This window comes from Cervus elaphus, chromosome 20 (genome assembly GCF_910594005.1).
Source record: "Cervus elaphus chromosome 20, mCerEla1.1, whole genome shotgun sequence".
NCBI classification, from domain to species: domain Eukaryota; kingdom Metazoa; phylum Chordata; class Mammalia; order Artiodactyla; family Cervidae; genus Cervus; species Cervus elaphus.
In genome coordinates this window covers 27,283,740-27,311,388 of record NC_057834.1, presented here as the reverse complement: position 1 = coordinate 27,311,388, position 27,649 = coordinate 27,283,740, and the positions used below count along the sequence as shown (strand labels likewise).

The 27,649-nt window shown below is 46.8% G+C and overlaps 1 protein-coding gene across 2 annotated transcripts in view; it reads right to left on the bottom strand.

Annotated features, from left to right (window-relative positions):
• Nucleotides 1-1,055: 1,055 nt before the first annotated feature.
• The window catches only part of LMX1A (LIM homeobox transcription factor 1 alpha), a 168,449-nt gene continuing 141,855 nt past the window's right edge, over nt 1,056-27,649 (bottom strand). For both annotated transcript variants that reach the window (XM_043876739.1, XM_043876737.1), the window contains exons 5-9: nt 12,400-12,572; nt 9,492-9,569; nt 7,782-7,851; nt 5,522-5,692; nt 1,056-3,231 (exon numbers count right to left, since the gene is read on the bottom strand). In XM_043876739.1, coding sequence (XP_043732674.1) covers nt 3,071-3,231; nt 5,522-5,692; nt 7,782-7,851; nt 9,492-9,569; nt 12,400-12,572 — 653 coding nt within the window. In that variant the 3' untranslated portion in view covers nt 1,056-3,070. The remainder of the gene's footprint in view (nt 3,232-5,521; nt 5,693-7,781; nt 7,852-9,491; nt 9,570-12,399; nt 12,573-27,649) is intronic.

Genomic DNA, 27,649 nt, shown 5'->3' with positions numbered 1-27,649 from the left:
TCCTCCACACAGGCAGGCATGCAACCCAGCCCTGCAGACTTCTCTGAGGAAGCCAAGTCTAGGCTGATGCTGAAGGATGAGTGGATGCCAAGTAGGCAAACATGAGGGGTGAAGGTCTCATGCCTAAGCTCTGTCTGGAAACTGGAGACGAAACCAAGGGCAGCCCAGTCAAGGCCAGTCTGATATAGACGTTTCCTGGGTGGGTACCACGTGCCCACCAATCTCTCCTTCTAGACCCTCAGTGAGAACCAGAGCCAGCATCTAACGGTAGGCACATGAGCCAGGGTGGGGGTCGGAAGGGGCTGAAAAACTGAAGGGGTGAAAGTGAAAGTCTCTCAGTCATGTCCGACTCTTCGTGACCCCATGGACTACACAGTCCATGGAATTCTCCAGGCCAGAATACTGGAGTGGGTAGACTTTCCCTTCTCCAGGGGATCTTCCCAACCCAGGGATCAAACCCAGGTCTCCTGCACTGCAGGTGGATTCTTTACCAGCTGAGCCACATGGGAAGCCCAAGAATACTGCAATGGGTAGAAAGATTATTCAAAACAATGCCACCTCTCCTCTGAGCATGTCTTATGTCTTCCAGCCATACTGCTTCCTGACTTCTTTACTCCATAAGCATAATCTTTGCCCATTCGTACATCATATTTAAAATTGTTGAGGGTTTGGGAAGAATCTATCAGGGGAGACACACGGTCTGTTGTTCTGACCCTGATCCTGGCAAGGCACCTGCCTGAAGTCCTGCATGAGAAATCTTTCTCCTGCCCATGACTCTGCTCTGATTTCCAAGCAAATGCATATCACAGACTGCCCTGCCTTGAGGGAACTTGCTGGGAGGATGGAATGTTCCCAGTTCCTCCTCCTGGAGAGGCGTCTGCAAGGACTGAGGTCTCTGAGTCCTTGGCAGGAAGGTGAAAGCTGCCTTCCCCTTCTGTTTCGCTGTCATCCCTCGGTCAGGTTTTCCCTTCATGGGCAGCTTCAGCTACTGCTGACAAAACATCCAGGCCCCCCAGTCCCCTGCCAACCGCCCCTGCCCCTAAATAAACACCAGCTCATTTGTTAAGAGGTCTTTAATTTGATCTTGGTATGCCATTAAGGAGTGGAATAAGGATCTCTATTCATCTTCACTCACACAGTATCTACTACTTTTCTCTAACTGACCTTCACCATAGTTGCCTGTGTAGTCATAGCGTGTCTGCATGATTTCCACTCAGCAGACTGGTTTAGGTTTCTCGGTGGTTTGCATAAATTATAAAAAAGAGCACAAAAATCATACAACAGTGACTCTATCATAGGGAGCTGTGTTCCCTCTGGCCTTGCAGACAGTGATGGGGACAAGTAGCGGTGACCAAAGCTCTGATGACGGGGGACATCCCTAGGAGTGAAGCCAAGCCTGTCCGGGCCCCTCTCGGAGGAGTCCTCCGTCTTCCCCATCAACTTGTTCTAGTTTCTCAGGAGGCCTCCTAACACAGAAGGATCCCATCTTAGCACCACAGTGGTGGACAGGGTGTGGAACTGTCCCTGTGTACAATGGCAGCTGGGTCCTCTGTGCTCAGCAACAAGAAAGAGAGCCAGGAGGAGGAGTCCTGGGTTTCCACCAGGACCTCCTCTGCCTCTATGAGCTCCAAGAGGCTGTGAGCTATGAGCTCCAAGAGCATCTGGACCATGGGTCAGCCAACTTTTCACGAAAAGAGCCAGATATTACAGATAGTAACTATTTCAGGCTTTCCAGCTGACATATATTCTGTTGCATATTCTCCCCCCCCCCTTTTTTTACAACCCTTTAAAAATATAAAAACTCTTCTTAGGAGGCAGGCCATAAAATACAGGCCTACAGGCTGCAACCTCTGGTCTAAAACATGATAATAACCTGTCCAACCCATTCGTCACAGCCTCCTCCCCATCGAAAGCCTCTAGTCCCTGGGCTTCCCTGATGTAGTATGTGCAGCCCAGGCTTACAGGGGGTATTATGGCAGGCAGAGTTGCCCTCGGGCTCCTGCCATATAGGCCCAGGTACCCTTCTTTGCCAAGTGGCTGGTTGGTTGGATTTTAAGCAAGTATAGATATTAGTCTCAGCCCTGCTCATGTGTCCTGGGGTTGAATTAAGCCTCAGTGTCCCCAGTGAGGTAGGTAAATACTATCAGCCTCATCCCACACTTGCAGATGGTGAAGTTCAAGAGCAGAATTGACTTTCCTAGTCAACGTCCTAGTCGTGTGACTTCCCAACAGTCACATGTCTGAATTTCAAAGAAAGCCAAAGAGTCTAGGCTTTAAATTTCCTAATGATCAGGAATTGTTCTGTCCCCCCCACAAGCCCAGTGATTGATTCCACCTCAAACAGAGCAAGAATCCACCAGTAAATACTGTCAGCCACACAGGGTAATTGCTTTCCAGACCTCAACAACACTCTCTGAAAACAGAATTAACTCAAGCACTCAAAGCTACGGGCCTCAGTGGAGCGGCGCTCTCTGCCCTGCCCACAAGTCTCTTCAAACTCAAAATAAAGTTTATAAAAGTAAATTATCTCATTTTATAACTTAAGTGCATCAAGCATTTCCTTAAATATAGTTCACACTGAAAATAAAGTTACTTTTTGCTGTACAGTTGGTGTCTGTTATAATTAGGAATAAACTTTGATGATAAAGTATGAAAGGTTACACACTCACGCACACATCTATCTATCCGTCTGTCTGTCTATGGGTGTGTGGATGGGTAGACATATGCACCTCTCGACAAGAGATTCCCCCCAAAATGGTGGGAAGTTGCTAGGGGTCTCTAGTATCTAGTTTGCATGAAAATGCCTATATTAAAAGTCCCTGTCCTTAATGATAAACACATTTTCGTACCTAACACTAAGACTCTTATTAGAAACATTAAACTATGCAATCCGTAATGTATTCAGTCTTTGGAAATGCCAAGCTACACCATATCATTATACAAAGCATCCCCAACAGAACTCCCACCCACCCCACCTCTTCCCTGCCTCCCCATACTAAAGCCAGTCGACCCCTCACGTAATACAGTTGTTCCAGAATGGGAGCTGAGCCACAGAATTCAGGGGGAGGACTCAAGAGGTGAAGTAAGAATTCTGCATGGAGTACAGATGATCGATGGGGTTTCCCACTCTGGACTGCAGGGGCCCGGCTTCTGAGGTTGCTAGGAAACAGTCACCCAGGTTACTGAGGGAGGTGTCCTCACTATCCAGCTCGTGGAAGAGGGGCTCAGCACCTGAAACGGAGACGAAACACTGCATGAAGGTCCAGAGGAGGGACTCACTCGAAGCTGGGGCATTCGGCTGAATTCGGCCTGCGCGGTCTAGGCGCATCACCCCGTCCCCACGGTGGTAAGCCTTCTACTGGGTGATGGGGAAGGGGAGCGCTGGGGGTGACACAGAAGAGTAGGAGGGGGCATAATCCCTGCCCATAAAGACCTCCTCAGAGGGTTATGTCTAACGTGGGACAACTGAAAATAATGTAAACTAGGATCTGACCAAGGAGGGCTAAACGGAGCGCAGCATAAGCAAACGTCCGGGTGTTTAGACACTGGAGGTGCGGAGTGGGCGGGACCCAGCGCCGCAGGCTGCAGAGACGGGCGCAGGGCTTCTAGAGGACTCCGGCCACAGAGAAGGTTCTTGCAGGAGGGAGGGTAAGAAAACGAACAGCGACTCTGTGAAGGATGCTCACGAAACCACTGGCGATAACACTTGTCCTTTCAAACAGCACAAGCATACTGAATGCCAGCCCTTTCCCCAGATTTGTGCTGCAAAGGAGAGGAAGGTTAGGTGTCCACACTCAACTAGTGAAACCTTTGATAATGAAACTGGGAGGGCAAATTGAGGAGGAGCTGGGGGACCTGTGACCAGAAGCTTGAGGCGTGGACATTTCACCTCCGCTTCAAGTAAATGGGAGAGAGAACACTGCTGTTTATAAAACTCGTCATGTGGCTTTAATTATTCATTTTACTAAAGGATTCATCACAGGAGCAATTTACGTAACAAGACCCCTAGGACTCTGAAAATGTATGAATTGGCAAAAAAACCAAAGCTATTTGTCCTGTTTTTACATAGCAGTGGAGTGAAGATAGGCATAGATGTGTCTTCTCAGGAAGCAAAGGGGATGGCTGTCACTGAGCACATGCATATATATCTATGTGTGTATGAATGAATAAGGTAAGGCAATGATGGCCCTGCAAGTGACTGGATCTTAATAAATATTTGCTGAATGCATCACAGGGAAAGATAGGGCTGATTTCAACAATATAGCTAATTTTATAATGAAGGCAAAAAAGAAGTTGACAAAATCTGTACACTGAGGCATGTATCTCTGATACTAACATTTTGAAGGCTTACTGTATAAAACTTTATTTTTAGCTATCAGGTTTACTGACTACAGATTTCACAGTACAGGCAAATGCATTACATAGGCCATATACCTTCTCTGTATAAAAACCCAGTGGCCTATATTTGACCCTAAGATTGAACTTCAGCCTTCAACTCTAAAGCCTGCCCACTCCATCAGGGCATCCAGGCCCCAGCTGCTGTCCACTGGCTTCAGAAGCAAGCCTGGAAAGTAGGGGAATTTCAGCTGCCCTCACACCCTCCCTTTAAAGCAACCCCATTTTGGCTGCAGTGGGACTGGGACATTACTTCACAAGTCAGCTTATGTTCTAGGAATTACATGAGAATACCTACTAGTGTCCATAATAGGAGAGTCCAATTAGAACCTTTTTTTTTTCTGTGCTTTTCTATGTATTCTTTCCTATGTAAGAGTTTGCATAATTAAGGCCCCTGAGTATATATCACTGCTGATAATGCTTATGAACTTGTAAGTGTGGTGAAGATGACAGTGTTAGTCACTCAGTCCTGTCCGACTCTTTGCGACGCCAGGGACTGAAACTCACGAGGCTCCTCTGCTCAGGAAATACTCCAGGCAAGAATACTGGAGTGGGAAGCCATTCCCTTCTCTGGGGCTCTCCTTGACCCAGGGATCACACGTGGGTCCCACTCACTGCACGAGTGTGGCGCCTGGCATGAAAATGTGCCACAGTGAGGGAAGTGTATATGTATGTGCTTAACTGATCAGTCATGACGGACTCTGCGACCTCAGAGACTGTCGCCTGCCAGGCTCCCCTGTTCATGGGATTCTCCAGACAAGAATACTGGAGTAGGTTGCCATTTCCTACTCCCGCAAGTGTGGTATCTGGCATGAAATGGAAGACTTGGGAAGTTAAATCCCAACAAAAATGTCTACACAAAAAAGGAAAACACAACCTCCTTTTCAAACAAAGAAAAAACTTTGAAAAAGGAGAATAAATGGAAACATGACTCATGGATATGCGTTCTGGTGTTACTTCTGGAGCCATAGGTTATGTGATTCTAGCAGTATTTTGTGGGACACTTATTCTGCTTTGGAACTTTAATGGGCAACTAGGAACTGCATAGAGAGGGGGACTGGGAGGGGATGAAAAACTCACGCAAGCAAGCTGTGCGAGGTCCCTGCGGGGCTTGAGTCCCTCTTACCATAGGGGTGCATGTGGTCTCCAGGCATCTGGGGTGGGGTGAGCCCCTGTCGGAAGGGGTCTGAGCTGTAGACACTCTGCTCGATGGCCAGGAGCTGCTGTGGGGTGGGCAGAGCCGTGTAGGGGTTCATGATCCCTTCCATGCCCGCGCTCCCGCCACCGTTTGTCTGAGCTGTGGGACAAAGAAGAAGATAAACAGTTCTCCACGTGCAGCCCAGTATCTCATGCTGAAGGTGGGGCAGGGCCTCTGAACAAGCTCTGAACTTCACGTGCCCCACTGGCTGGGGACCACACACATTGTGTGGACATGGCGACATCGTTTTACTTTCGTCATTTACAGAAGGGAAGGGATGAGGTGACATCAGTGGTTCCCAGCTTGTGCCCTAGCATGGGCCACCAGTGATTATGCCGAAGGATAGAGCTGCAGGATGAGGGTTGTACTTGGAGAGCTTCCTTGAACCATATCATTAAGACAAAGGCATTTGATGCTAAGTAGAGACGTCTAAAGATGCTTCCAGTGTCACCCCACTAGGATCCTATCAGTCAAGTGGGGTTCATCGTATGGATCCAGGGGACCTTGTGGAGCTGATATGAAGACTCCATGAGATGGTGGGTATGTGCTTTGGGTCTGCAACGTGCTCTGCTGTGTACACAATTTTATCAGAAAAGGAGGACTCAGTTCCTCCTTCCACATCCTGCTGTGGTTCTCTGAACGTGGTTGCATTAACTCTCAGAGGCTCTAGTTCCACCTTCTTAAGTCTACCCTAGGAACTGCCATAGAATTCTTCAAAGTCCCAGCACTAGGAGTCTGTGTTCTCATAACGCCATGATGCCTTCTCCTCCCTTTGAGCGTGCTGGCCTGTATGACTCAGCTTGCATGGCTCCTCCTGAGGCCCTGTCTGATCTGTGACCCTCTCTGAGGCCCACAGGGCTGTGTGACTGGACTATCAGACAGCACTAGCCTACCCTAGGGATGCAAGCCCGAGGTGCAAAGAGACAGAACAGCAGGTGTCAGATCTCCAAACAGCACCGCGCGTAGAGCCAGGGCAAATTCAGGTCTCCTGACCAGCTTGGCTCAACCCTGCCCAGCTGCCCATGTTCTTGCTTGATTTTCTACCAGAGCATCTCTCTTGTCATTAAGATACAATTTGGCCTCAAAGGTATAGAAAGAACTCTTGACTGGGAAAATCAAATTGTTGATGGAGCCTAGCCCTGGCATCAAGCATAAGGCAAGGTCCATGAAGGTAAGGAGCTCTGTTTAGGGGCCAGACAACTAATGTCACTTTCCACAGCCTTCCAAGTGTGGCCCCCAGGCCGGCACGAATGAGCATTTATTACAAGTGCAGACTCTTCAGGCCCACCATAGTCTCAAGAATCAGAATCTATACCAAACACCAGGTGGTTTCGGTACACCGAAAAGGGTGAGAATCCCTGCTCCAGGGCACAAACAGACCACTCAGGAAATTCTGCTGGACAGCTGAGGCCGGGGGCATATCCCGTTAAGAATGATATTGTTTTAATATAGTCATTCTTGCTTTTTTTCTCTTAACTTCCTTAAAGGGTCCCACAGCTTGTCCTGTTTCACACGCTCCCCAATCCTCACATTGCCCCTATTAAAAACAAATGAAGGTACATGGAGGTAAGGGCGAGTTAAGGCAGCGTGACCAAGTGGGCCTTAGAGAGACTGGTTCCAGCCCAACTCCATCCTTCACTGATCTAGGACTGTGGTCCACCTTGCAGAGCCTCTGTTCATCTGTAAGATGGAAACATTAATAACTCCTCTGCTCACCTTGGGGGTTGGTGGCTGTGAGTCAGGTCAGCATGAGAGCAAGAGTGCTCAACCCAGGAGTGTTTTTTTTCCCACTATCATTATTTTTACTATTTCATAGTATTTTGGAAAAGATTGTACATCACTGTGGTGTCTTCTATGAAACTGATTTGCCGAGAAGCAGGGCCTGGCTGGATGAGAAGCTGGGCGTGTCCTTGACTCTGCAGGTAGGCCCCGACACAGGCCCGGGTACCACAGCAGGATCTGCCAAGCGGGCTTTGGACTCAGTTAGTGCCACCTCTGAGCCACAGCTCTGGGCCTTCAGCTGGCGCCCTCTGCACTCACAGTTCCCACGGTTTGGTCCTCCCTGGAAGGCCCCTTCTCCCAAGTGAGTGTGGGCTGGGCTTCAGGGAGCCCAGAGATGTCATCCAAGGGCAGGGCAGTTGGCAGCCCCGGGCAGGAGAGGCCTGGCCAGGAGGAGGTGCCAGCTTACCGGAACTCAGCCTCTGGGTGTTCTGCTGATCTTGCTGCTGCTGCTGCTGCCGCCGGGCCAGCTTCTTCATCTGGGGAGGAGAGAACTCAGGATTAGAAGTCAGGGGGCCTGCAGCAGGTTCTCACAGCTAGGTCAGGGGGAGTTGGCTCAGGGCAAAAGCAGAGGAACCCCTTCCCTAGCTTTTACTCAGGAGAGAATCCACATTTCAGGAACGGTGCCTTGAGCCTGATGCGTGGCGGCTGAGGGATTTCTACACCGCAGCCGTGGAAAGACAGCTGGCTAGGAAGCCACAGGGAAGCTGCTCTTAGCAGGAACAGGGATGCCCTCTCAGCACATAAAACCTGCTGCTGATGGCGTCACAGTTTACTGTGAGGTATAAGAGAGGCACGTTCAGTCTGCAGCCCAGCTTAGCTGTGCAGTAAGGGCCTGCTGAAAGCTGTGATCTGGCATGAGCCAAGAGGTCGTTCCAACCCCTGGCCCCTGGGGCAGAGACTCCTACCAGCAGATGCATGCCTTTAGGTAAGGAGCTTGTCTCCCAGAGCACCCTGTTAGCACACTAACTTCCCAGAAGGAACACATCAACTCAATCTTTCTCAAAGTGTCTTCTGTGGAACATTAGGGTACCATGAGGTCCTTGGTGTGTGTGTGCGTGTGTGTGTGTGTGTGTAGGGAACATTAGATTTTTTAAAAACTTCTTTACTGCAAGATTTCTCAGAACTTCGAATATGTTCCCTGCTTATGAATACATAGGCTATAGGTTCTCTCAAACCTATTGAACTATGAAATTCTTTCATAGAAAAGACCACGGACTACACACCAGAAGCCCAGTCTGAGGAATTCAGTTACGGAAATGGTATCTTAACCCATCATGATGAGCTAATGAGATACGAATCCATCGCCCACTAAAGATTAGAGGTCTAGAGAAATGGGCCACTAACACGTGTGTGTGTGTGTGTGTGTGTGTGTGTGCTCAGTCATATCCAACCCTTGCAACACCTTGGGCGATAGCCCACCAGGCTCCTCTGTCCATGGAGTTTTCCAGGCAAGAATACTGGAGTGGGCCACCATTTCCTCCTTCAGGGAATCTTCCCAATCCAGGGATCAAATCCACATCTCCTGCGTCTCCTACATTGGCAGGCAGATTCTTTACCACTGAGCCACCTGGGAAGCCCAACACATGCACGTGTACAGGTAGGAAGATAAACAGGTAAAGGTCTAAGGTCAACGAGAGACCGTGGCAGGGGCTTGCACACTTTGGTAGGATGCATTAGACAATATGACTATATAACAGGGACAGGTGGGGCCCGAGGAAAGGTGAGTTAGGCCATCCATTCCATGCGCCATGATGTTGTCTTAGACCAATCATATGGGTGCTATGTTGGCTTCCCTCTGAAATTTCAAAGGTACTCTGGCATCTGGGTTAAATGAATAGGAATCAAAGAACCTGCTTTTATCAAAAGACACAGAAAGGTATTTCTTCATGAAAATGACTGACAGTCACAATCACGAGGAAAATAACAGCATCCCACTAGAACAAATGCCCTTCTGCAAGTATGCTGTGGCTGAAATGACTGCTCATCATAGACTTTCTGAATTGAGAGAACTAGTCTATCCAATGAATTGAAGTTAGAAAATTTGTGGGCAAGGACAACATTCTACTATTATTTCAGGAAACCGGCCACACAGAGACAGAAGTAAGAAGCAGATTACCTTAGCTCTCTGGTTCTGGAACCACACCTGAACCACACGGACGCTCAGCCCTGTCTCTGCAGCCAGGGTCTCCCTCACCTTAAAAACATGTAACATTAGAAATACAGAAATACTGGCATGTCAGAGTAGAAGGCAGAACGCTCGCTGTGCAGTGCACAGTGAGCCCAGCAGGCCACACCTCACAGGAGCTGGTGCATATTCAACGTTGAGCAAAACCCCAAACAGAGCATTGCTTCCCTTCAGCTGGAGAGACAGTGCTTCTCCAGGGAAGTGAGGAGAAGCAGCAGCATTCATCTAGGTTGGTATTTTAAGAAGTGTTCCTGGGTTTCTCATCTTCTGGAACCTGGGCCTTCAAGTGGTTCTTAGATACTAGCAAAATCTATTTTTGTGTTTTAGCTGTATGCCAGGTATATGCCATAACCTACTTAAGGAGAACTGAGGGTGAAAAACCACTTTGCAAAAACAAATGGTTCTCTCTTGCTCTCTTCTACCTAATTCACTGACTTAAATGTTTGGTTTTGTCCCTTATAGCTCTAGATCACTTTGGGTGTCTCGGGAATATTCATATTTACAGCGAGCCCTCAGAAAAGATAAGACAAGAGCCATCTTGGATCTGACAGAGCAAGGCAGACCACGCTGAGGTGGGCACGTGGCCTGGGGCTACGAAGGGACAGGACAATCGAGGTCCCTCTCGTGAAGAGAGGGGTTTAAACGTCTGCCCTCCACACAGGCATGTGGCGAGGGACGGGCCAGAAGGGAAGGGGGAAGAGGCACAGATCTCCCAAGAGTGGCCTTGAGACACACTGGCTCCTCACGGTTAGATTCTGAGGAGATCAGACTTAGGAGCACCTTCAGTAAACGTATAAATAGGGCAAGCTGGAAGCGCTGGGAGGCCTTGGGAAGCGTCTACCTTTGTCACGCCACTCAGACTCAAGCTTAGGAGAAATGGGATGATTAGAGCAGATCTTTAAAGCACATCCTTCTGCTAAGCCAACTTAAACACCAGTGTACCCAGGGGCCCACGGCCACCTGCAGAAACCCTATCCATCCTTCAGAGGCCCGGCTCAGAGGCCACCTGCTCCACAAAGCCTCGCCTGATTTCCCAGACACGAGTGACCTGTCCCTTCTCTTGGCTCCAGGCTGCCCCTCTGTCTTGGCCCTCAGAGATTTCTCCCCAGTGTCCCAGCGCACATCTCCTCCCTGCTGGTGGCCCAGGGACAGGCCGTGGGCACAGGCCACACAGAGGCCGGGGGTCTAGTACATGCAGAACAAGTAAACTGCTGAGGGAAGTGGGAATTGGCCCTTGTGCAGGCCTACTTTGGGGCTCACTTTCTACCAGCTCTTTCAGCTGGAACTTATGGGGCAGTGAGGTCAGGCAAGGAAAGCATTCTGCAGTTGAAACTTCAAAAGTCAGAAGTGGTGGGAGGATGTATTGTGGTTCAGCAAATAACCATCCTCCCCACTCCTGGATGGCTATGCGCCTCCCCTGCACTCACAGTGGGCTTACCCACGTGACTTGCTGTGGCCCATGGACTGTTACCGGATGTAAAGTGAGTGATCTCCATGGAGATCCACTGGGCATGCCCAGTGGAACTCAGACTCTTGCCTTCTGCCATCATCAGGAGACCCATGTGCCCCAGGTGGCTGCTGCTTCTTTGGCCTGGACCCTTTAATGACAGACATGGGGGGCAGACCTGAACCTGAACCCAGCTGGGCCCCAGCCAACCCACAGCCTAGCAGGAGGAAATAAATGTTTGTTGGAGCTGCTAAGATTTTATTTGTTACCGTAGCAAAAACTGATTCCTACACAGAGGGAGAGAGGAAAAACAATGCTAAAAATTTTTAAATGTCTTTCTTCTATGAATTTCAATTCAATTTCAGGAACCCTTGTTTTCTTATTTTTGTTGCATAAAAGACAGTACCTAGTATGGCAGAGTCAATAAATGGTGGGTACTTAACAAGTAAAGGCAGCTATTTGTGACAGAGACTACTAATTGTCTCCAAAATGAATTCTCTCTTTCTTCCTCTTAGCAACTGAATTCCTAAGTTTTAGGAATTTATATGGATACCCAGATGGACTCATTTCCAAGGTCCCTTTGTAATCACAGGATTAAATTCTAGCCAACACGTGAGAGTGATGCAAAAAATCCCAGGGTGTGTATGTCCTGTAAAAAGCAACTGCTTGTCCCCGCCCCCCACCCTACTCCCTCTTTTTCCACCATGGTAGCTGCAAAAAATGGTGACATCTGGAGCAGTCCCTTAGACCCATGTGATGAGACAGAGTTTCTCGGCCAATCTTGTGTTGCTCACCTCTGGACTATGATGTGAGAGCAACATGAACTCTTGTCTCATTAAGTCACTGTATTTTTTTTTACATATCTGTTCCCAGCAGCCTTGTCTGTAACAGCCCCAAACTGGAAACAATCCACATGCCCATCAATAGATAAATGGACAAGCAACCCATGGTATACCCACGGAATACCATGCAACAACAAAAATGGGTGAACTGCAACATGGATGAATGCCAAAATCACCACCTTAAGCAGAACAAACTGGGCCAAAAAAAGAACATGTGCTACAACCCACTGTATTTTTCCTCTATTGTAACATTTTGACCTATACCCCAACTGGAACTCCTTATTATTCTCCTCATTGCTCTCCATGAAATGAAAGGTAAGAGGAAGTAGCCAGTTGGAACGGTGCATGCCGAAAAGCAAAAGGAGATTCTACCACTGCCCCAGCCACAGCTACAGTGATCCCTGGAGCCTCCAATGGGGCTCAGGGCCACCCGCCCAGACTGTCTGAACAGCACTCCCCACCCTGGTGCCCATCGACACCCCAAAGGAGTCCAGGGCACACGCAGAGAAGAGGGGCCTTATCCCCCTTCTTCCCTTCTTCCCCTCTGTACCTTCCTGCACGGCTTGGAGGATACTTCAAACGAGGCCTTGAATGCTCTCCTCTGTTGGGTTGTCAGGATAGTTCTGGGACGTTTGGGGCGCTTATGGTCCTTGCTGTCCTCAGAGGCTCCTTTCCCTGCCCCATGGGCTGACTTGCAGAGACTTTCCTCATCATCACTTTTCCCTGAAAGAAGCAGAAGTAATGTGTTGAGTCCCTCAGGGCTGCTACCTGGAGTTGTATGTTATTCCATAATAAGACACTCAGGTCCACGTTATGAGGATGACTTAAGATATGAATGCAACAACCCGTGTGGTATTGATCCCAAAGCCCCCAGGAAGGGGCTAAGGAAAAACTTCTGAAACTTGGAGATAGGAACCAGGAAGTCCACCATCACAGCTCAGGACTTCCTCCCAGGATATTCTCCTAGCTCCACATTTACCAGCTGTATGGCCTTGAGCAAGTGACTTAACTCTCTGTGGATCAATTTCCTTCTCTGTAAAATCGGGATAGAGGAGAACACTTCACTGAGGTTATTTGAGGATTCAATGAGGTTACCAAGAAGGCATTCAGAAGTATAGTAATGGGCATATAGTAAATGCCCAGTAAGCATTGGTTATTAGTATACTAATAGTTTGTGTAGTTTTCTTGACCTGGATAATTTATATATAACTTCTAGATACTATGTCTGAAATACTAGCCACTGCCAGGAGGTTAAAAAACAATACTGTTTAAAAGGCCGCAGAAGACCAACATAAAACTATGTACAGAGACAGATAATAGGCAATTAGTCAAAACTGCGTGTCTATAGAAGAAATAATTCTCTAGTAAAGTAACTATTTATGTGTTTATTTCAACTTTATCAGCAGTGATCAATACAAGGAGTAACTTGAAGGAAATAAAGCCTCTAGTACATATGACATTCATTCCCAGGCTACCTTTTGCATCCCATAGACTTCACACTTCTGAGAAGATGCTTCCAGGATCTAGAAAATACCCCTGTGAGAGAGATTCCTTCCTACTTTTGGCATTAAAAGCCACAGGCAGTGTGTGCTCACATTACCCTAACAAGACCCTCATTTATCTCTGGGTCCTTACCCAGCTCAGCTGCCCTCTTTCATCCAGGAGAAACCTTTGTCCCAAGAGCTTCCTTGGCTCCAGTCCCCTCATTCTGGTCCCCTTCTGGCCACTTAAAAAAATCCAGGATGAGGGGACCCACTGGGTGTAAGCTCCACATCCTAGTTCTTCATGGTAACGTCCTCTGGAAAGATGGTTTTTTGCATACCATGTTTGAGTTTAGACTTAGTTTAATCCTACTTTTTGGCTCTGCTAGAGCCAAAAAACCTTATTTTCATCTGAAAGAGAATGGCTAAGATGCTTTCCTCTATGAACTTTTAGACATACAGTCTGAATGTGAAGGAAGATGAACCTCTGAGTTCCTTGATGGCATGACCCTTGCAATGTAACTGAAAAGAGTCTGACATAGGCAGACCTGGGTCTCCATCCAGCTCTGTCCTCTTGTTTTAAGTTCAATCCTGCGTAAGGGATGCCCTACACTGAGCCTGCCCTGGAGACAAGAATACCCAAAGCAACTAACACAGAGGCACAGAGGAGGCTTTTATTAGGTGTTATGGGAAGGACATCTTTTCCTCTCTGCCTCACTCCCTATGAGAGTACAAATGATAAAACCTAAAAGATGGATGAAGGTGAGATGAAAGAAGACTCCTCATGACAGGGATTGGCCACTCTGGCCTTTTCAACTCTTAGGCTTCTTTTCCCAGGGGAGAATTCAGTAAGCTGATCTAAGTCAGATGTAAGGGGTTTTAGGATCTTTCTAGAAGGGTTTTTTTTTTTTTTTCCAAGAAAAAAACAAGCATGTAAGAACTAAAAGCCTTGGGGAACTAAGATCCCACAAGGAGAGAAAAGGTAGAAAAAAGGAGGCCATTGATGGTGCAGATTCATCCTCGCTGGGCCCTGCATCCTGCTGCTTGGAGACTCCCAAAACTCAGCCTTTTGTGAAGCCAATAATTCTGAGTGGATTCTTTGGGATCAAATGATGCTCCTCTGATACTGCTGATGCTTTGGGTACTATTTCTGAGGCAACGTGGGTGACACCCCATGCCAAGCATTGTGCAGATCTCCTGCAAGGCAGATGACTACTAGGTTACTGAGTCTGGAACAAATGAGCGAGCAATCCAAAGCACAGAACTGATTTTAAAATGCAATTTTATCACCTTCAGAAACTACATGTCTTATACCTGTTTTGTCCATACAATGGTATTTGCAAACGTCTTACAGAGTCAGTCTGGTTCTTCTATAGTCACATAACTTGATGCAAATGCGTATTGATGACTAGGATGATTCAATTATTGAAAACGAAAAATCTAAAATAATGCTAGATTCCATGATAATGGCTCATATATGCTGACACCATTCAGAAAAGCATGATGGCACAGTGCCCACAAGCATGGTCTCTGGAGCCATAGGAACTTGGGTTTCAATTCTGGCCTTGCCGGTGATGATGTGTGATTCTCAAGAAATTCCCAAGACTCAATTTTCTTATTGGAGAAAGTGACACTGTTGTTGTTGGAATTAAATGAGATGATATATGTAAAGGGTTTAGCACTGTCTAAGTATGATACGTACGTAGTAAATCATCACCATCATCATTTCAAAGGACGTGTTTTTAATCTGAGATCCGTGTTTTCTCTTAGTAACAGGTGCACATTGATGGGAGCCTGAGTTATGGTTTTAAGTGCGAGCATTCATTCCTCTCTCTTTGCAGACATGACCCTAGCTTGCCCTGTGAGCTGGTTTTATAGAAAGTGAGTGTGTGAGTGCTTATGAGGAGAAAGAGAGAGGGACAGGGGACCAAGGCTGGTCCCAGAAGGAAGATGTGATGGGTGAGGTTTGTTCACAGCCCCAGGAGTGGTTGGCTGGGGCCCCTGACATCTGTGTACTCTGGACTCACCCCTGCTAAGGCACGTGCACATTTCCCAAGACCCCATCATGGAACAGCCAGGGGCAGGGCAAAAAGAACCGTCTCCTAGGGCAGCCTTTGGTGCCCATTTTTGGTGGACGTAAAGAGCATCACAAGGAGCTGCTCACTCATTTTCTCTACAGCCCTGAGAGGACAGATGAAAACATTTGTTTTCAGAAGAGGAGGAGAAGGAAGATGGGCAGACGTGGGAGGAGAGGGAGGATGAGATTAAGATCTGACCCTAGAGTGTTTCTATCATTTTTGTGTTGCATTTTCTCCCTTTGATCCCTCCTATTGCTGTTCAGTCTTTCTCTTCTGTCTCCTAAGGGGTCCCATTTTGCCTTCCAAGAAACACTAGATGCTCTAGAGTAGGCATCTGCAAACTTTTTTTGTAGAAGGCCAGGGAGTAAAGTATTTTATTCTTTGCAGGTCGTACGGTCTCTATTGCAATCACTCAACTCGGCCATTGTAGCGTGAATGCCGCAGAGACAGGATGAAGAGGCATGGCTGGGTTCCAATAAAACCATTTCCCAAACAGGCACCGGGCCAGACCTGGCCTGCATACCACGGTGTGCCGACCCCTGCCCTGGACCGCTCCTGACCTGTTCTCCATCAAAACGTACATATCCTGTGCTCCAGGCTTTCAGACTCTGCGTCTGGAGCAGGAAGCACTGCTCCACACTGAGGAGTTAGTGACTGCCATAGTCTGATCTGTCCTCTGGCACCGTCAGCAATGTACAGACATGGAACAGGAAACGCCTCCAACCCAACATTCACCACTGTGAAATTTCAGGTGTCTTGGCAGATCGGAGCAAGAGAGAGTCTGAAGACGGAGGAACGGAGCGCCTCTGGGCATCTCCCAAAATGCAGACAGATGTCGCGACCCAGCTGCCAAGGGGAGTGCAGACCATCGCTGGCTTCAGCCTGCCAGGTGGTGAACATGAGCACAGCAGTGCCCTCTGACTCTTTCGGGGAATTTCCAGGCCACTCCTGGGATGTTAACACAGGCTCCTGCCTCCTCCTTCAGCAGCGGAGGGCTGCCTGACTCTGACGCCAACTTCTCCATGCAAGTACGCAGTGCCTAAAATATATACTTAGTGATTTGTCCAAGAGAAAGGAAAGTTCTAAACGAGCCAGGAGATTTCTTACTGGGCCAGCAGGAGTACCACAGAGCAGAAGATGAAGAGAAACCTTCTAACAGCAGAGACGTCGCGGGAGCAGGGTGAGGGCTGGCCCCTCTGCCTCGCCAGAGGCTCCCACACCCAGATGCAGGCCAGAGCGATCCCTCATAATTTAAGCTGACACCCCTCAGCGGAGATGAAAGGAACACCACTTGCTGTCTCCAACAACAAATGTCAGCATCCCTGGAGGCCATTTAGACACAAACGCAGCATAAATCTGACTCCTAGAGGGAAGGTCCAGAGATTAAGTCTCCACGCACAGCCTACCAGGCTGAAATGAATTTGCTTGGCACGAAGTCGGAGCATGTTTCTCAGGGCCTTTCTTCCCGCTTTCTTGTAAAAAAGGAAATCTGGAATGGCTCAGGGGCTATAGCTCCCCTTTGCCTGGCCCTCCCACTCGTTCGTGACATAAGCAATGGCAGATGAAAGACCAGCCGTGGTTTATGGCTCTGAGACAGGCTGTACCACCTGTGGGGCCTCCCAGATTCATTTCAGGTTGTTGGAAAAGTCCCAACGGCCCATAAACTGGGCAAGAGATGTCAGAGCTTGGCCCAGGAGGCAAAGGTGAGGGAGGGGGACCACAGACCCTCAAGTGAGGGAAGGGGGAGGCAGGAACAGGGCTCAGATGCTCCCCCCGTGATGGTCCTCATAAATGTCCTTCAGGCAGGGGAGAAGAGGAAGGCTCTGGGACTTGTGGTGTGTGGAGGGGGAGGGAAAGAAGCAAGGGAGGAATTTATGAGGACAGAATATATAGGAAACTATTTCAGCCGCTGCCTTGTGCTAGAGGATCACAACACTCCCTGAGCATAGATGCAAGGCGGCATTTCACATTCAAGAGGCAGGAGGTAAAGCTCTCTAGAATAATGATGTCTCTGCAGCTACAGTTTGAAACTGCCTTATACAGAGTCCTTCAAGGAGGTCTCAACTCAGACCCACATCAAGTTTCTGTAGATTTGCCTTGGACTTTGCAACAGCATCCACTCAACATTTATTGTGGGCTCCCGAGCTGGGCACTGCAGAAGGACAATTCTGGGCTACAGAGATGATGGAGATTTGGCCTCTGCTCTTACAGATCCCAGATTAACAGACAACGATCAAGTGCCAAAATAATAACTCTGTTTACAGGAGCTGGAGGAGGGGGCTAGGAACGCGACAGAATGCAGGTGTCACTGGAGGTGCAAGTGAATGACAGGCAATGCACAGACGCTGCCAGGCAGGGAAGGGCAGAGAGGGTGTCTTGTGTCAAGAGAGAACTTCAAATAGCAGGGGAGCAAGACCTGGACCTGGCAAGTGAGGCTCACTGAATATACAGTCTACTTGCACATCACCAGGTACTCAGCACCGGGGATGACAGAGATCGTGACCCCCCTGCTCTCAAGGAACAGACAGGGAGCATGTGAGAGTTAGCATGTGTGAAACAATAAATATAGTATTTGGTTATGAGTTTTAGGCATGGTAAAAAAGACTATCAATAAAAATGGAGGCATATAGAAGGGGAAAGAAGGAAGGGATAAATTAGGAGTTTGGGATTAGCAGATACACTATATATTGATAATACTATTATATATATAGTATTATATAGTATTATGTTTATACTATATAGCACTACACTTATACCATATATAAAATAAACAAGGTCCTACTATATTGCACGGGGAACTGAACTCAATATCTTGTAATAAACTATAACGGAAATGAACCTGAAAAAGAATATATATGTATGCATAGCTAAATCACGTTGCTGTACGCCCGAGACTGACACAATATTATAAACCAACTATACTTCAAGTTTAAAAAATAAAGGCATTGAAGAAAGAAGGGTGTCAATGAGCTGGAGGAGCTAGAGAAGGCAGGGGCCTAAATGCAAGGTAGGAAGGAGGAGTGGGTCCAAATAGGCCAAGGGGAGAAGGCAGGGGTGGGGAAAAGGGCTCAGCCTGAGACTGGAGAAGAGGGGAGAGAATGTGCATGCAGGCCAGTAGGGGGGCCTCAGGGCCTCAGAGGGTGTGCACGTCTAGGGAAGAGGAACAGCAGGGTGGAGAGGCCACGTGGAGCTTTCTCCAGGGGCCCAGACGTTCCTGAGCCAATGCCATTAGCAATGATGAGACATGGGGGAGTCCTGTGGCTGGAGCTACACAGGAAAAGTGTGGACCCAGGATACAGGGCCCCGTGGTCCAGGAAAGTAGATACCAGTGTCTACATGTGAGGACACCACCGGCCACCAGGCCCACCTTGCAGCCTGGGCTGAGGAGGTCTCAGGTCTCAGCACTAGACAAGGGACCCGAGAAAAGAAGAAAAGGCCCACATCCCAAGCACCAGTTAGGCGTCACTCTCTGTGTCCAGGGTAAACAGTTCACCTCATCTCCATGGCAACACAGCATGGCAGGTCCTGGAGGAACTCCTCTCCTACCTAAGGAATAGTCACAGCTTCAGAAAGCTTCAGGAACCTCCCCCAACACACAGGGTCCAGGTGGTGGGGCCAGGTTTCACGCCAAGCTTGTCTACTTCCAAGCCCAGGTCCGAAACACTCCTGCAGGGAGCAGAGATTCAGACTTTTTAACCAGAAAATAAGGCATAAACAAATGAGAGTCACCTGTGTGTGCCCTGGCCCAGGAGTGGAGGCAGTTTAGGTGCTAGGTCTCCCATAACCACTGAAAGACCACTCTTTATATCAAAAGAGCAGATGGAATGGTGGAAGGTAACTCTGGCCACGAAACAGGAGACCTGGATTCTAGTTCTAATTTTGCTACTCAGCTGTGTATCCTTGGATAGATTCCTCACATTGCTGAGACTCAATTTCTTTATCTATAAAATGAAAAAACAGCCCTCTCCCTTAACTAACAGTTGACAGCTTCACTTTACAATTGCATTATTTCATTGTTTCTGTTGGAACACTAGGAGGCAGAAATGGTGTTATTATCTGTCCCCCTTGTTTTTAAACTACACATGAGTAAACCAGGCCCTGGGGAGGTGAGTGATATTTTGCCAAAGGGCACACAGCTGGGATGCTCTGTCTTCCATTTTCCCTCCCCTGCCTACGCTGCCTCCCAGGATTGTTGGGACGACCCAAGGATACCTGGGTCTTGTAGCTCCAGGTAAGGCAGCATCACTGTTATTAAAGAGTGAGGAAAGGGAAGGGTTTCTGGGGTGATGGATCTTCCACTCTGAGCTCCTACTGGAAATGCCATTCTTTTCAGTGCAAAAAGGACAGGCCTTATTTTAAATCCTGGTTCCCTCACTCCACCCCACTCTCCCCAGGCACACCCTGCCACTCCAACCCTCACTCTGGGAGGATCCTCAGTCACGGGGCACCTAGCATTTCAAGATCAGGGCAGCCAGGAGCAGAGCTACACTCCTGAGCAGGCCACGGGTAAGGGGTCCCAAGAACCCCTCTGTTCAGCGATGTCCACTGTGGATGGAGGCTCCTGTGCCAAGCAGAGGGAGAGGGGCGTCCAGCTCAGACGTCCAGGTAGTCCCGCAAGGGGAGCTCAGTCTCCACTCTGAGAATGCAGGCGCCCCCCGCAGCCTAGCACCCTCTCCTTCTGCTTTCCTTGGCTGCCTGGTGTTCCTGAAGTTCCCCTTGAGCCTGGGAGGTTTGTCGGGAGCATAGACAGTACTGATACTGACCGGTGGAATTTCTGTGGATCTGCATCAGTTTGGGGTCTTTTCACATTTCAGTAGGCTTTCTGCTGACATTTACCCTGCCTCACTCCCTCTCCCTTCTACACAGATACACACGCTCTGTATCTTTTCCTCTCTGAGTTTTCCCATCTCTTTGTCCTCCCCTTTTTAATGAAGAGATGGCCACATGCAACCCAAACTGATAAGCAGAGGTAAATGTTCCATGGAACTATGCATAGCTTTGTCATTACTGGAAATCTTGATAATCAGGACATCAGAAAATACCTCTCTACCACCATCACTGTATTCCAATCAAGCATGGATACATAAACCATAACTTGTTCTTTTTGATTCAGCCGGCCTTAGAGAAGGTCAGGAAGCTCATAACAAGTCAAATCAGATGTTTGGGGTTCTGCTCTCAGTCTCAACTGCTGTTTAATCACTAAGTCATGTCTGACTCTGTGACCCCATGGACTGTAGCCCGCCAGGCTCCTCTGTCCATGGAATTTCCCAGGCAAGAATGCTGGAGTGGGTTGTCATTTTCTTCTGCAGGAGATCTTCCTAAATCAGGGTTCAAACCCACATCTCCTGTTGGTAGGCAGATTCTTTACCCATCACTGAGACACCTGGGAAGTCTCTCAGTCTTAATAAAAGCTCATTAATCTGCAAGCCTGATGGCTCACTAGGCATGGGGTATGATATGCATGACACTGTATTTGGTTATATTATTAAAGTTTGAGTGTGTTTGCTCCAAACTTAGGAACTGACTTAAGTGGATTGAGCACCATATCTCTTTGGAATAGTCCATTTTGCTGCATTAATCACCAGTCTTCAGGAGGATAAAATTATCTGGAATGGAAGACAAAGGGTTAATTGTCTAAGTTAAAAAGACCCAGACCAACAATCCTCTAGGTGACTGGGGAGCTGGGGTGAATTGGCTAAAACATTTTAAATATTAGGGCAAATTCACTGCAGGCTTAATCACAGAGAGAATTTGCCTAGAGAACCACAGCTGATCTGACTGCCTATCCCCTTAGTCTAGATGTCCTGGTTCTGCCAGGCCCTCTGCTGGTTTGGAAAGACAAACCAAGGCTAATACCCAGTCAGGCCTGCGCCTTCAGACTCTAGACCATTCCATAAACCACTGATAGACACAACAGAAAAGGGTCAAGTGAAGTCAGACACCTAGCCTCTGATATTACATCCACCACTCATCTGCTCTGTGACCTAAGGCAAATGACCTAACTTCTCTGAGCCCCGCCTTCCAAATTTGTAAAATCAGGGAAATAAAAACCTGATAAGCTACCCTGATGGTATTATGAATTCAGCAGTGAAGTCGCTCGGTCGTGTCCAACTCTTTGTGACCCCGTGGACTGTAACCCACCAGGCTCCTCTGTTCATGGGATTCTCCAGGCAAGAATACTGGAGTGGGTTGCCATTTCCTTCTCCAGGGGATCTTCCCAACCCAGGGATTGAACCTGGGTCTCCCACATTGCGGGCAGATGCTTTAACCTCTGAGCCACCAGGGAAACCCAGAATAGGTTAAAGTACTTTGAAAAAAATTTGTAAAATAGCATAAAAATGTGAGATATTTTAAGTATTTTGCTTTATTATTCCTCTTGGGTGTTCATGACCTTATTATATGTTTCCACTGATTAAGAAACTCACAGTTCTCACATGAAATTCCTGTGATTCACTAACCACACATGTGTGCGTACTATGCACAGGTACTAGACCCAGGATAAGGAGGGATGGACAAGGTCCAGAAAGTCACTGTTCTCCTATCCCTAGGGGGAGAAGAGAGGTAAAGAGTAAAGAAAAACATAATGTAGCTGCTAACAATGTTAAAATGCTAAGAATAAAATAAAACGGAGTAATTAGCCAAGGAATGACTGGGGGCAGGGCGAAACCTTCTTGTGTTTCCATAATTCTCCACTAAAAAGATCCAAATTTATCTTGTCCTGAAGCCTCCCTCAGCTCCTTCCCAAGTCAGTTTCATCCCTTTCCAAATACCCAGAGCACCTGCTTGTCTACCTCCAATGTTTTAGTTACTCAAGTATACTCAAGTTAGAAGACAATTGTATATGTTGCTCAACATTATTCTCCAATGGTTTAAACAAAAACAAAATTAGCTCAGATTTTTTTTTAAAAAATTGTACTGGACTAATATGAAAATTTCATTATGGGGGACGTCCCTGGTGATCCAGTGGTTAAGGCTCCATGCTTCCACTGCAGGGGGCGTGGGTTTGATCCCTGGTTGGGGATCCCACATGCCTTGCAGAATAGCAAAATAAATACATAAATGAAATTTCATTATGGGCACTAGAACATAGTGGTTAAGACCAGTGCTTTGGCCTCAATATTTTGCTCCATCACTTACTAGCTAGTAGTCTGAGCCAAGATGCCTCTACGTTGTTTTGGTTTCTCAAATAGGGTTAATAGCACCTACCTAATAGGATAGTTATAATAATTATATGGATAATTTATATACTGTATTTATAGTACTAAACTCATGAAAAGAACTTCATAAATGCTGGCTAATTACCATCATTATAATATTGCATCCCTTCTGTAGAGACCATATCTAAATCATCTTTGTATCCTACATATACGCCGCCTCACTGAACACTCAGAAGACTAATAATTACTTTTGAGTAGTTTGTATCTAAAGTATACAGAACAAAGTGATGCACTGCATTAACAGCCATGCTGAGGAGTCCTGTCTTTCCATTTTTCAGAGATTAGTTCACCAGTGTCAACCAATCCAGTAGCTATAGCAATTATTATAGAATTACTAACTACTTCCATACTTGGGCTCAGCTAGGATGAAATAAAGAAAGCTGAGTGCCAAAGAATTAAGGCTTTTGAACTGTGGTGTTGGAGAAGACTCTTGAGAGTCCCTTGGACTGCAAGGAGATCAAACCAGTCCATCCTAAAGGAGATCAGTCCTGGGTGTTCATTGGAAGGACTGATGCTGAAGCGGAAACTCCAGTACTTTGGCCACCTGATGTGAAGAGCCGACTCCTTGGAAAAGACCCCAAAGCTGGGCAAGACTAAAATTGCAACTAACCACTGAACAACTATGGATAGGAGGATGTTGGATTCCACCAAAAAAGATACCCCACACCCAAGGGCAAAGGAAGAGCCCCGACAAGGTGGCAGGAGGGGCAAAGCCGACAGCAGCCTGCCATGGGGTTGGGGGCACTGAACCCACCCATCCTGCCAGAAGGCCTTTGGAAGCAGGCCTCCAGAACCTCTGCCCTAGTGTGGCCGCAGGCCAACTTCAGGGAGGGAATACAGCCCCACCCAACAACAGAAAACTGGATCAAAGATCTACTGACAGAGCCCTTTCACAGTCATCTTTTAGGATTTCAAATAGCTCAACTGGAATTCCATCACCTCCACTAGCTTTGTTCATAGTGATGCTTCCTAAGGCTCACTTGACTTCACATTCCAGGATGTCTGCCTCTAGGTGAGCACACCATCATGATTATCTGGGTTGTGAAGATCTTTTTTGTATGGCTCTGTGTATTCTTGCCACCTCTTCTGAATATCTTCTGCTTCTGTTAGGTCCATACCATTTCTGTCCTTTATTGTGCCCATGTTGCATGAAATGTTCCCTTGGTATCTCTAATTTTCTTGACAGATCTCTAGTCTTTCCCATTATGTTGTTTTCCTCTATTTCTTTGCACTGATCGCTGAGGAAGGCTTTCTTGTCTCTCCTGGCTATTCTTCGGAACTCTGCATTCAAATGGGAATATCTTTCCTTTTCTCATTTGCTTTTTGCTTCTCCTCTTTTCTCAGGTATTTGTAAGGCCTCCTCAGAAAGCCATTTTGCCTTTTTGCATTTCTTTTCCATGGGGACGGTCTTGATCACTGTCTCCTGTACAGTGTCACGAACCTCCATCCATAGTTCTTCAGACACTCTGTCTATCAGATCTAATCCCTTGAATCTATTTGTCACTTCCACTGTATAATCATAAGAGATTTGATTTAGGTCATACCTAAATGGTCGAGTGATTTTTCCCTACTTTCTTCAATTTAAGTCTGAATTTGGCAATAAGGAGTTCATGATCTGAGCCACAGTCAGCTCCCAGTCTTGTTTTGGCTGACTATATAGAGCTTCTCCACCTTCAGCTGCGAAGAATATAATCAATCTGATTTTGGTATTGACCATCTGGTCAATGTCCATGTATAGAGTCTTCTCTGATGTTGTTGGAAGAGGGTGTTTGCTATGACCAGTGCATTCTCTTGGCAAAACTCTGTTAGCTTTTGCCCTGCTTCATTCTGTACTCCAAGGCCAAATTTGCCTGTTGCTCCAGGTATCTCTTGACTTCCTACTTTTGCATTCCAGTCCCCTATAATGAAAAGGACATCTTTTTTGGTGTTAGTTCTAGAAGGTCTTGTAGGTCTTCATATAACCATTCAACTTCAGTTTCTTCGGCATTACCAGTTGGGGTATAGACTTGGATTACTGTGATACTGAATGTTTTGCCTTGGAAACGAACAGAGATCATTCTGTCATTTTTGAGATTGTACCCAAGTACTGCATTTCAGAGTCTTTTTTTGACTCTGAGGGCTATTCCATTTCTTATAAGGGATTCTTGCCCACAGTAGTAAATAAAATGGTCATCTGAGTTAAATTCACCCATTCCAGTCCATTTTAGTTCGCTGATGCCTAAAATGTCGATGTTCACTCTTGCCATCTCCTGTTTGACCACTTCGAATTTGCCTTGATTCATGGACCTGACATTCTAGGTTCTTATGCAATACTCTCTTTACAGCATCGGACTTTACTTCCATCACCAGTTGTACTTCCACCACACAACTGGGTGTTGTTTTTGCTTTGGCTCTGCCTCTTCATCCCTTCTGACTTATTTCTCCACTGATCTCCAGTGGCATATTGGGCACCTACTGACCTGGGGAGCTTATCTTTCAGTGTCCTATCACTTCATTGCAAATAAATGGGGAAACAGTGGACACAGTGACAGACAATTTTGGGAGGCTCCAAAATCACTGCAGATGGTGACTGCAGCCATGAAATTAAAAGATGCTTGCTCCTTGCAAGAAAAGTTATGACCAACCTAGACAGCATATTAAAAAGCAGAGACATTACTTTGCCAACAAAGGTCCATCTAGTCAAAGCTATGGTTTTTCCAGTAGTCATGTATGGATGTGAGAGTTGGACTATAAAGAAAGCTGAGTGCCAAAGAATTGATGCTTTTGAAATGTGGTGTGGAGCAGACTCTTGAGAGTCCCTTGGACAGCAGGGAGATCCAACCAGTCCATCCTAAAGGAAATCATCCCTGAATATTCATTGGAAGGACTGATGCTGAAGCTAAAACTCCAATATTTTGGCCATCTGATGTGAACAGCCAACTCATCTGAAAAGACCCTGATGCTGGGAAAGATTGAAGGCTGGAGGAGAAGGGGACAACATAGTGTGAGATGGTTGGATGGCATCCATGACTTAATGGACATGAGTTTGAGTAAACTCTGGGAGTTGGTGATGGTCAGGGAGGCCTGGCATGCTGCAGTCCATGGGGTCACAAAGAATCAGACACGACCGAGCAACTGAACTGAACTGAACTGCGCATAGCCCTGCCAATCAGAGCAAAACCCAGATTCTCCTACAGCCAGTCCCTCCCATCAGGAAGCTTCCATAAGACTCTTATCCTTACCCATCAGAGGGCAGACAGAATGGAAACCACAATTACAGAAAACTAACCAAACTGATCACTTGCATAACAGCCTTGTCTAACTCAATAAAACTATGAGCCATGGCCGTGTAGGACCACCCAAGACAGATGGGTCATGGATGAGATGGGAGAGATCTGGGTCATGGGAGAGGTCTGACAGAATGTGGTCCACTGGACAAGGGAATAGCAAACCATTTCAGTATTCTTCCCTTGAGAGTACCATGAACAGTATGAAAAGGCAAACAGAAATGACACTGAAAGATGAACTACCCAGGTAGGTAGGTGCCCAATATGCTACTGGAGAAGAGTGGAGAAATAGCTCCAGAAAGAATGAAGAGGCGGAGCCAAAGCAAAAACAAGCCCAGCTGTAGATGTGACTGGTGATGAAAGTAAAGTCCGATGCTGTAAAGAACAATATTCCAGAGGAACCTGGAATGTTAGGTCCATGAGTCAAAGTAAGCTGAAAGTGGTCAAACAGAAGATGGCAAGAACATTGACATTTTAGGAATCACTGAACTAAAATGGATGGGAATGGGCAAATTTAATTCAGATGACCATTATATCTACGACTGTGGGCAAGAATCCTTTACAAGAAATGGAGTGGCCCTTATAGTCAAAAAAAGGGTACAAAATGTAGTACTTGGGTGCAATCTCAAAAATAACAGAGTTATCAATGTTAGTATCCAAGGCAAATCATTCAATACCACAGTAATCCAAGTCTACACCCCAACCACTAATGCCAAAGAAGTTGAAGTTGAATGGTTCTATGAAGACCTACAAGACCTTCTAGAACTAACACCAAAAAAGATGTCCTTTTCATCATAGGGGACTGGAGTGCAAAAGTAGGAAGTCAAGAGATACCTGGAGTAACAGGCAAGTTTGGCATTGGAGAACAAAATGAAGCAGGGCAAAGGCTAACATAGTTTTGCCAAGAGAATGCACTGGTCATAGCAAACACTCTCTTCCAATAACACAAGAGATGACTCTACACATGAACATCACCCGATGGTCAGTACTGAAATCAGATTGATTATTTTCTTTGCAGCCAAAGATGGAGAAGCTCTATACAGTCAGCAAAAACAAGACCAGGAGCTGACTGTGGCTCAGATCATGAACTTCTTATTGCCAAATTCAGACTTAAATTGAAGAAAGTAGGAAAAACCACTAGAATATTCAGGTATGACCTAAATCAATCCCTTACAATTATACAGTGGAAGTGACAAATAGATTCAAGGAATTGGATCTGATAGACAGAGTGTCTGAAGAAGTATGGACAGTGGTTCATGACATTGTACAGGAGGCAGTGATCTAGACTATCCCCAAGAAGAAGAAATGCAAAAATGCAAAATGGTTGTCTGAGGAGGCCTTACAAATAGCTGAGAAAAGAAGAGAAGCTAAAAGCAAAGGAAAAAACATGGCTTTGGATATATGGGCCTTTGTCAGAAAACTGATGTCTCTGATTTTTTTTTTTTTTTGTCTCTGCTTTTTAATACACTGACAGGTTTGTCATAGCTTTCCTTCCAAGGAGCATGTCTTTTAATTTAATGGCTGGAGACACCTGTAGTGATTCTGGAGCCCAAGAAAATAAAATCGGTCACTGCTTCCACTTTTTGCCCTTCTATTTGCCTTGAAGGGATGGAACCAGATGGGGCAGGTGCCATGGTACAATCTGTTCTCCAGCCATCCCTTAGGGGACTGGAAAGCAAGTCTCCAAGGACAGCTGGGGGAATGATGGGGCCCTTGACCTGGAAGCCCTCAACTCCATCTGGCTGCGCTGCCCTTCCC